This window comes from Branchiostoma belcheri, unplaced genomic scaffold (genome assembly GCF_001625305.1).
Source record: "Branchiostoma belcheri isolate BF01 breed outbred unplaced genomic scaffold, Haploidv18h27 scaffold56, whole genome shotgun sequence".
Taxonomy (NCBI): domain Eukaryota; kingdom Metazoa; phylum Chordata; class Leptocardii; order Amphioxiformes; family Branchiostomatidae; genus Branchiostoma; species Branchiostoma belcheri.
In genome coordinates this window covers 2,127,222-2,137,444 of record NW_017804198.1, presented here as the reverse complement: position 1 = coordinate 2,137,444, position 10,223 = coordinate 2,127,222, and the positions used below count along the sequence as shown (strand labels likewise).

Genomic DNA, 10,223 nt, shown 5'->3' with positions numbered 1-10,223 from the left:
AAATCCTGGTTACACCATTTCCTCAGTTTTCTGTCATTTCTAGTGAAAATTTGGAAAGAGGCATGGAAGAAAAAGTTGAATCTGACTACATGTACATAGAGTTGTTTTATGTTCATATTCCAGTTCAGCATTGCAACTGGAACTAACCAATTGAAGAGTTGTAAATTCACAGCACATTTGTTTCCAGAATCGGAGGTGAATATTTGTCCTTCTATGCACCACCTTGTTAATAGGATAACTTAAGTCACAAAGGTTTATACATATAATACTTTAGCTGTTTATTTCTGTATGGTATGGTGTACATTGTGTACTTGAACATGTATAACGTCAGGGCCCGGGTTATCTTAGTATATAGTTACAACTACTATACTAAGTCTTACTATACTATAGTTACTATACTTACAACATAGTCATTAGAAAAGGTGGCAAGTACCAATAATACTGTCAATGTTGTAAGTGCCAAGGAGGACACTTTATAACCGTACCAAATATCATCTGACATATTAGTCCTTCCTTCAGGCATGTATTTTACACACATTTTCCCTCATTATAATCCTAGAAATATTTTAGTTGAGTATTGGTTGTTTTCTCAATCTTTACATATGTCCTCTTGATTTATGTATAATTTCATTTATTCTCTATTTTTAGATGATGATGATGATTTAGTGTGTCTTATAAGCCATAGTGGCTGGGTGCATAAACACAGACACCTAGACCAAGCTTCATTCATTCACTCTTTTATTCATCAAAGACCACCACATTGATTATATACTTCTCCTCTCCATCCCTTGCCAGATATAACGCCATGCCTTTCTCCTTACATCTGGGTAGATTCTACATGATACACATGATATCCTAGCTTTATTTCTGTGTGCATGAGTTTAATATTGTTGTGAACCCTGTGTTCAAAAAGCGCTGCCTGGCGCCGATCTGGGTACTACAGCTTTCATCTCACCTGGTGGGAGTGGCTGTCATGTGACCAACCCGGAAGTCATTCACGGTTAGAAAAGAAAGAGGAACTTCCATTGTGTGTTGGTTTCTACAGACCGAAAGAACTTCAAACTCTTCCCTAGAACACTTGTAAGAAACAGGAGGAGCCTCTAAAAACCCTTCTGGTCCCGGGCCGGGGTTCGAACTCACAACCTCCCGGGTCCCAGTCAGACACTCTAAGCACTCGGCCAAAAAGGTCTAGACCCATCGGCCGGGTCAGTTGGTAGCGCCTATAAACCCACCACTGTTATGCTACTCCCCCTTTTCTTTTCAAGATTCGTCCTCGAATCTTCCGAATTCGACATCCCTGGAGCGGCACTCTTTGCCAGAACTCCCAGGGCCGGTGTGGGACCCACTGTAGAAACAGAGGCAAGCAGTAAAAACCCCACTGGTCCCGGGCCGGGGTTCGAACTCACAACCTCCCAGGCCCCAGTCAGACACTCTAACCACTCAGCTGAAAAGGTCTAGACCCATTTGCCGGATCTGAACACATGTGAGTGATTGTGTATACTTATGTATACTTGTGCCACCATTTAACATTGAATTTTATAAAACCAGCCTACAATACAAACTAAAATAAACCATTCTCCATGACAGGGCTCGAAATTCATTTTTGGGACCTAAAAAATTAGATGCACAGAAAAATTTTTGGGTGCACCATATAAAACAAAACTTAATTACAGATCTTACTAGTCCTCTTCTGAGCTTGAATCTTAAACTACTAACTGCTAACTTCAAAATCTTACTTAAAAAAGTACTACGGCAAAGGTTTTATTATTTTTCTGACACTTAGATGCCAAGAATATCATATACTGTTATACATTTAATATGTACAATTTACAATACCTACAAGAATATTTAGGTGCACCGGTGCACCCACAGAAAAAAATAGGGAGCACACCTCGAAATTTGGGTGCACCCAGTATTTCGAGCCCTGCATCAGTAAGATCACATTTTTGCCTCACAGATATCAAGTATACTATAAATTGTACTACAGGATAGGGTTGATTCAACTTACTATGTTAAATGACCAGAAAATTGACTTTGAAAATCCAGTTTTGCTGCAGCTGTGAAATTGCATTGAATGCCTTTTACCGGGTTACATCTTATATTAAGCGTCGGTCACAACCCGCTGTACGTGCTCCTGCGTGCTGTCTACATGCAAAAACGTGGGCAAACCTAGGGGATTTGGGAGCACGCAGACACGCCATAGAACTTTAAGTGCATGTAAAACTTTTTCTGCATGTGGTCTGCTGATTCACGTCCCGTACGAAAGACGCACGTGTGAGTACGGCCTCCTTACGGTAAAGTGGCAATCGCACAGAGATCGTACATTGTAAGCAAGTACAACTCACTTACCACTTGCGCAACGAACGATGCACGCAACCGCTCACGGCCAGACGTAGCGTGCAGACCACACTCTTACACCTTGTGCAACCGCGTGACGTGCGTCAACGCCACTCCTTCCCCACGTTTTTAGAAAAACGTAGCAAACGTGGCCTCCCAATAAAACGTACGGACAAAAAGCACACACAGCGGGTTGTGACGGACGCTTTACACATACCTGTCTGTCCATGGAGGTGGTGATGACTTGGTTCTGTATAGCTGTGATACTGAACACCACCCGGGAGTGACCCTGACCTTCACTATGCTCCAGCACCTGCCACTTCTGTGTCCTCAGGTCCCACACTAACATGTCACCACTGAGAAGCATTGAGACAAAAAAAACAAGTTACACATGCATTTACATATATTACATGTACATGTACATACACAGCCTAATGATTGAGGGCCTAATAATGTGACACTTATGCCTATCCACATTTGTATGTGCTTTGTGCCCTAGCAGATTCTTTGGAACTGCTAGGTTGTTTTAAAAATTGTTTAACGTGGCAGAACACAGTTTTCGGCCTATGGGGATTCCTATACTTAAGCACCCCGAGGTGACTCACTTCGACGCGGTAAAAATTATAGTAGGGTGCACTAAAGAATCACGGCCAACTAATATGTTGAAATATACGGTATATTCTACAAAATAACTGAAAACAAAAAAAAGTTATGATTTTTTAACATAATGACGACCACTTCGATTTGGCCCTCTACCGGGGTCAATGGAACTGCAGCCGGCTCACCCTGGAACGTGGTTGCGTAATGCAGTGCATTTGTATACACGAACAGAGAAATCTTCACAATCCAACTCATACGGCGTACAAGCCGATACCTTTCTATACCACACAGCACAGTTCATTCATGGCTACCTCTGAAATAAGTCCCTCTAGCCAGGATTCAAGAGGTTTGTCTGCACTACTTTCTATACCCGCATCATTGACCCCGGGGGTCGCCCATTAATACTGTGTTCTGCAGCCTTAAACATCTTTGAAGGATTCTCATTTATAATATGTTTACACTAATGGAGATCCCAAGAAAACAAACAAACAAACAAACCCATGTGAACTGGAGATGAGTTGTTGAGGCTGTTCCTTTCTCCAGGCCAGAGCTACCCACATCCTCCTGCCTGCCTCCTGCCCCCCTCCCCCCCGCCATCTGCCCTGCTGAGACCTGGCTGGTAGCTTCAGCGTGCACACACAGCCCCCAGTCCTGGTGCTCCACACACGGATAGTTCCATCCTTACTGCCTGATGCAAGCAGCTGGCCATGTCCTTTATCTGCAATGCTTTCTGCAAGGTATGAAGAAAATTCACTGAAAGTCTGCACAGTATTCTTAAAGAAAGACATATTTTGGCCCCAACGGTTGAAGAAAGTCCTTTTCTTCCTAGTTGTTCAAGTTTTTCAATGCAATTTTTACAATTTTAACAATGCAATTTTGTTTCGATGAAAGTTCAAAATCTTAAGTTTTAATTATAAACCAGCCTGGTATGTTCACTTCATGGCCCATATTGTAATATTTCTGGCTATCATGGGGTGCCTTGGCCTGTTTTTTTTTTTAATTTCACCCTGTTTCTTCATATTTTTTCTGACGTTAGGTTAGATATGGACTAGAGAAGCACCTGCAGATAAGATTGGGGAGTAGAGGTGTCACCAGTGCCCAGTGTTTGAAAACTGAAAAGTATCTTGAGGCCAACAAGAAATGTTCATAACAAAAACTGACATGCAAACATCCATGTTTGTAGGTACATATAGGTGACAACTTGACTACAGTGCGGAATTTCATCATTGCGGTTGTATTGATTGGGCAATTGTACCTTGTTTTGGTCACTTTGGTATAAGCCTTTAGCATTTTCTGGTACATGTACTTCTTCAAGAATGTGGCCAATGGAAGTTGTGTTTGACACTGCAGTTGTTGATATCTTTAGGCCACACCAAGTTAATTTGTTGTTTCTCCGATTATTTCAGAAAAAATATGAAGGGCGAAATAAGAATAAAAAAAAAAAAACAGGCCAAGGCACCCCATGAAAGGTAGAAATGTTACGATAATGAAACAAAGTTGCATTGTTACATTGAAAAAATGTAACAACTACGAAGAAAAGGACTTTCTTCAACTGTTGGGGCCAAAATATGTCTTTCATTGAGCATTTTGCAGTTGAGTAAATTTTTTTTTTTGCAAATCAGAAAAAAATGGACAGGGTGAATCTGAGAAACAACAAATTAAATTGGTGTGGCCTTACCATCAGAGGAAGTTCCATTGTCATCATTATCCTCATCAGCTGCCATCCAGACGACAGACTGCACGTCCTCGCTGTGCCCCTGCAGTCGGCAGACTGTCCTCCCCTCTCCCTGTAACTCCAGCAGGACAACTGGACCTGACTTTAACCTGAAACAGTCAACAACAGATCTCTAGTATTATCATGTTAATCCGTGTTGGTAGTTACATGTTAAGAGTTAAAAGTTTTGGTCCAACACAAGTAAGTTCTCTCACCTAGAGCTTTTGACCAGTCACTCTTGTCTTCCTCAGGGGTAAAGGAGGCCATATACATCAGGGCCCATCACCCTTCATTGAACCGCAACGGTGGCCGACATCTACCAGATACCTTTGACCCAGTGTTGACGTCACACTTCAAAGAAGCCACGTGACAAGCTTCACTGGGTCAGTCTACTAAGGAAGACCAGAGTGACTGGTCGAAAGCTCTAGGTGAGAGAACTTTCATGTGTTGGACCAAAAGTTTTAACTCTTAACAGATCTCTAGTAGTATGCATACCTGAGTGTAAAATCATATTTACAGGTACTGGACTACTGGTATAGGGGTTTAGGTATAGGCCAGGACCTTTACCTTTACCTGAACTATTTGACAAACTCTTCTGAACTTATTCAATGAAACAGAATAAACTTGAAAGAATCTTTCTTCAAATAAGACAGGATAGAGCTAGATGGCCTTATGTCTTATTCAAGCAAAACAGAACAAACATCTGTGTTGGTATATATGATTATGGTAATCTTTCATTGTATGATGCTAAACTTAATTCCAACACAAAGAGTACATAAGAATCAAATTTTTAACGAAAACAGAACACAGTTATCAAAAAGAGTAGGGGTCTTTCTTGGTGTGAGTGGACCATTCTCTCCAAGATTGGGTAGGGAATTCAAATTTGCCAAGCAGCCTTTGTAACCTTGAAGTGTCCTTCAGATCACACTTTGAAGTGGCCTTCAGGCCTTGTTACCTACAAATGTACATGCCTTCAAATATCAGAGTTATCAACCAAGAATTGAGGTGTTCAAAAACTCGAAATTCCCCAGAACTATTGTAGACTGGAACTCGTTGCCACCAAGCACAGTTGGGGCATCATCAATAGAAAGCTTTAAACAAGTCCTGCAATCAAATGTACAAAGATTGAGTGTAACAAGTCATTCGGTGTGATAAAGCTAGCTGCCACTGTGCCACGTGCCTGTGAAGCTGGTGTGTTACACCGAAGGGCGGTTATACCGGCTATACCGATACAGATTCATGTATCAATATGCAAAAAATATTCATTAAGAAATTAATAAAAACCTGTACCCTGCAGCCAGAAGGTGTGGTTGATGAGGAGAACATGCCAAACTGACGATGTGACTGTTGGCATCAGGCTGAAAGGTCTGGACTTCTCCAGTCTGGAACTGCCACTTCACGATGTAGCCGTCCTGGTCTGCTGATACAACAGTGTTCTCTTCAGCTGGGTACCACACCAGGGCTGTAACCGGGCTCTGGGACCAAAACATCAAATTCACAGTCTAAAAGTACATTCTCATCCCATATTACATACTATCATGAAAGTTCATCTGTGTTGGTAGTTACATGTTTAGAGTTAAAACTTTTGGTCCAACACAAAAAAAAGTTCTCTCACCAAGAGCTCAACACACCCACATAGAGTCACCCGGACACTTTGTTTCACTTGACACTAACGATTTTGGACACTGAACAAGACTATTTCTTGAGAGGGGTGAAGGAGGCCATATACATCAGGGCCCATCATTCAACCACAACGGGGGACCCAGTGTTGACGTCACACTTCACATAAGCCATGTGACAAGCTTCACTGGGTCAGTCTACTGAGGAAGACCAGAGTGACTGGTCGAAAGCTCTAGGTGAGAGAACTTTTTTGTGTTGGACCAAAAGTTTTAACTCTAAACATACTACATACTACGCTCAACAATAAAGGTGTCTGTCCTTGGTGCTGATTTGCCATCATCTAAAACTCACTGTTCTCTACAGGCCAGCTAAGGGTTGTTTTACTGACCCATGTGGATACAGGGTGGGTAGCTATAGCTACAGTGGGTATCCCACACCTGTATTACACCTGTACCACACCTGTATCACACCTATCTTAAATCTGAAGGACCTAGCATGTGTTATTCCTGAGTATAAAGGCAGGTGAGAGAGTCTGTGTCCCACACCTGTACCACACCTGTACCACACCTGTGCCACACCTGTACTACACCTGTATCACACCTATTTTAAATCTGAAGGACCTAGCATGTGTTATTCCTGAGTATGAAGGCAGGTGAGAGAGTCTGTATTCCACACCTGTACTACACCTGTACCACACCTGTTGCAAATCTGTAGGACGTACCCTGTGTTGTTCCTGAGTATAAAGGCAGGTGAGAGAGTCTGTATCCCACACCTGTACCACACCTGTACCACACCTGTTGTAAATCTGTAGGACGTACCCTGTGTTGTTCCTGAGTATGAAGGCAGGTGAGAGAGTCTGTGTCCCACACCTGTACCACACCTGTACCACACCTGTTGTAAATCTGTAGGACGTACCCTGTGTTGTTCCTGAGTATGAAGGCAGGTAAGAGAGTCTGTATCCCACACCTGTACCACACCTGTTGTAAATCTGTAGGACGTACCCTGTGTTGTTCCTGAGTATGAAGGCAGGTGAGAGAGTCTGTATTCCACACCTGTACCACACCTGTACCACACCTGTATCACACCTGTTATAAATCTGTAGGACGTACCCTGTGTTGTTCCTGAGTATGAAGGCAGGTGAGAGAGTCTGTATCCCACACCTGTATCACACCTGTTGTAAATCTGTAGGACGTACCCTGTGTTGTTCCTGAGTATGAAGGCAGGTGAGAGAGTCTGTGTCCCACACCTGTACCACACCTGTTGTAAATCTGTAGGACGTACCCTGTGTTGTTCCTGAGTATGAAGGCAGGTGAGAGAGTCTGTGTCCCACACCTGTACCACACCGTTGTCCCCACTGGTCACACACAGTCTGTCCTGGCCTGGAGTCAGACTGAAGACACATCCTGTCACCCGCGCACAGGCACAGAGTAGACAGCCTGCACAACATATATAACAGAGACAGCCATTAGTGGTAGTGTAACAGTGTGGTTCAACCAACACCAACTGACCTGTCTTATAGTTATGTTTACCGAAGGAAAACATATTGTTATTACTCAGTTTCTTCCTCCTCTTCTGTTCCAAACACTAACCTCTAACCTGGCCAATGACATGATTTGTTGACATCTGTCACCATGGTGACTGGTGTTGGGTTACATAATGTTGCAATTTCATGGTCTGCTAGATGCTCCTGTCACCATATACTTGTAGTAAATGTATGCGAATGTGTTTGAGTAAAAATTAACAGGCCAGACCATATCCGAAGGTAAACATTAAGCATTTCTTTGCAAATGTTACTTCTCTAATTATAGCTCTGGACCTTTTAGCTAGCCTAGTGGTTGGTGTGTTGGGTTCATGAGCTAGCAGCCTGGAAATTCCCAGGAGACTGTGGCTGGGGGCCTGGGTTCAATTCCAGCAGACTGTGTTACTACTCATCCCTTTCTGCTTCATTGGTTTCCACACAAAGAAATTGAACCTGTCTTGGAAATTCGTCTGTGTTGGTAAAAGTCATTATGAAGTACCAGAGTTATCAACCAAGGATTGAGGTGTTCAAGAATTCATTCTTTCCTAGAACTATCGCAGAATGGAACTCACTGTCACCAAGTACAGTAGGGGCATTGTCATTAGATAGCTTTAAACAATGTTTAGAGTTAGATGTCCAAGGGCTAGGTGTAACAAGTCGATCAGTGTAATGTAGCCAGCTGCCGCCACGCCACGTGTCTGCGAAGCTGGTGTGTTAGTAACACATGTGTTACACCAAAAGGCAATTACACTGGTTAAACAGATACAGAAGTTTGAACTGCAATATTTGGAATCGAACCTGGGCATTGGTAGCCCCTTGGGAAAGGCACTTTACACAACTTTCCTCTAGCTTTGATGAGAGATGTTAGATCATCCCTGGGATCATCATCATAGCTTGTCGCCAATACACTCCAGCCAGTTCTGGGATAGGATGTTAAAATTATGGATGTCCTGTGTTTGGGGAAAGCCACGTCCTTAAAGAGCCCACCACAACTTTACTATGTTGTCATTACATAATTTAATACTCATTTATATAATTTATGTCTAACAGTGAACAGTTACTCATAATCATTTGCTATTACAGGTTAAATGTTGAATTTTGGTAACTTACATAATTAATTTGAAGCAGCACTTTAAACAGTGCAGAGGTCTGACTCCCTTACCTGTAACCGACGGGACTGTCCTCGTCACATCTAGAAGATACACGGCATTCTTAGCGCAAAAACCGAACACACCAGCTTTGGTGGCATCCGCCACGCCGCCGAAAAACCAATTTGGAGAGGGGGGCAGCATGACAACCCCCTCCCTCACACTGTTCATGGAGCGCGCCATCTTTGCACAAGAAATAAAAGGCATCCGATTGTGAGCCTTTCATTACAGGTTTATACATGTCCACTGAAATGTCACCTCAAGAGAACTCTGACCTTCTTTTCAAAGCAAATTGTCAAAAACATAGTATTTTATTTTTACACGTGATATTTATAACGTTACATGTAACTGATCGAAATAACAACTCTCTAACGTATAATAGTGCGCGAATGTAATGCTTGGTATATTTTCCAGCTGATTACTAGTCGGTTGTAACCATTCATTACCAGGGTGTTAGATTAAAAAGTAAGCAGTTTGACGGCATTTCGTAGAATTTTGTTTCCTAGAAATAAATCACTATATTTTACTATTTATAACATTGGAAAAATGGTATTATGGTTTGATAAAAGCTTCTAATGTTTCATATTGAGAGTAGGCCCACACCCCCATTCTATCTAATGAATCAATCCATAACCAAAATGGCAGACAAGCAGGAACAGGATTCGAACATTTGAGATCGTACAGTGAGTCAGCGTAATAGAACAAAATAAGTGTGGTTTTCAAGATACCAGCAGAACCATCCGTGTACAAAGCAGGATGCGACGAGGAGTGAAAGCAACTTCGGCGCCTGCAAAGATCGTAAGTGGTGACTTTTTCCAAGGAGAAATATGAACCTCAATTTTTTTGCTTGCCAAATTTTTATATGAGCTCGATCACATCTGCATAGGACCAGTAACGTCTTGGGTAAAAATGAAGGTATTTTCTTTGGTCTGTGTTTGTGTGCGCGCGCATGTATCTGTGTGTGTGTGTGTGTGTGTGTGTGTGTGTGTCTGTCTGTGTGATCCTATTAAAGTGTGTTTGTGTGTCTGTGTGATCCTGTGTGTGTGTGTGTGTGATCCTGAGTGTGTTTGTGTGATCCTGTGTGTGTGTGTGTGTGTGTGTGCGCGCGCGCATGTATCTGTGTCTGTGTGTGTGTGTGTGTCTGTCTGTGTGATCCTATTAAAGTGTGTTTGTGTGTCTGTGTGATCCTGTGTGTGTGTGTGTGATCCTGAGTGTGTTTGTGTGATCCTGTGTGTGTGTGTGTGTGTGTGTGTGTGCACATGTATCTGTGTGTGTGTGTGTGTGT

General features: G+C 42.5%; 2 protein-coding genes across 2 annotated transcripts in view; one reads left to right on the top strand and one right to left on the bottom strand.

Annotated features, from left to right (window-relative positions):
* Nucleotides 1–9,121, bottom strand: part of LOC109481522 (gem-associated protein 5-like) — a 66,440-nt gene extending 57,319 nt beyond the window's left edge. The window contains exons 1-7 of the mRNA XM_019784098.1: nucleotides 8,953–9,121; nucleotides 7,467–7,707; nucleotides 7,090–7,345; nucleotides 5,936–6,126; nucleotides 4,616–4,761; nucleotides 3,436–3,667; nucleotides 2,555–2,693 (exon numbers count right to left, since the gene is read on the bottom strand). Coding sequence (XP_019639657.1) covers nucleotides 2,555–2,693; nucleotides 3,436–3,667; nucleotides 4,616–4,761; nucleotides 5,936–6,126; nucleotides 7,090–7,345; nucleotides 7,467–7,707; nucleotides 8,953–9,121 — 1,374 coding nt within the window. The remainder of the gene's footprint in view (nucleotides 1–2,554; nucleotides 2,694–3,435; nucleotides 3,668–4,615; nucleotides 4,762–5,935; nucleotides 6,127–7,089; nucleotides 7,346–7,466; nucleotides 7,708–8,952) is intronic.
* A 424-nt stretch (nucleotides 9,122–9,545) lies between these two features.
* LOC109481543 (nuclear protein localization protein 4 homolog) overlaps nucleotides 9,546–10,223 on the top strand; it is a 23,101-nt gene continuing 22,423 nt past the window's right edge. Inside the window, exon 1 of the mRNA XM_019784128.1 lies at nucleotides 9,546–9,736. Within this exon, the coding sequence (XP_019639687.1) occupies nucleotides 9,695–9,736 (42 nt within the window). The 5' untranslated portion in view covers nucleotides 9,546–9,694. The remainder of the gene's footprint in view (nucleotides 9,737–10,223) is intronic.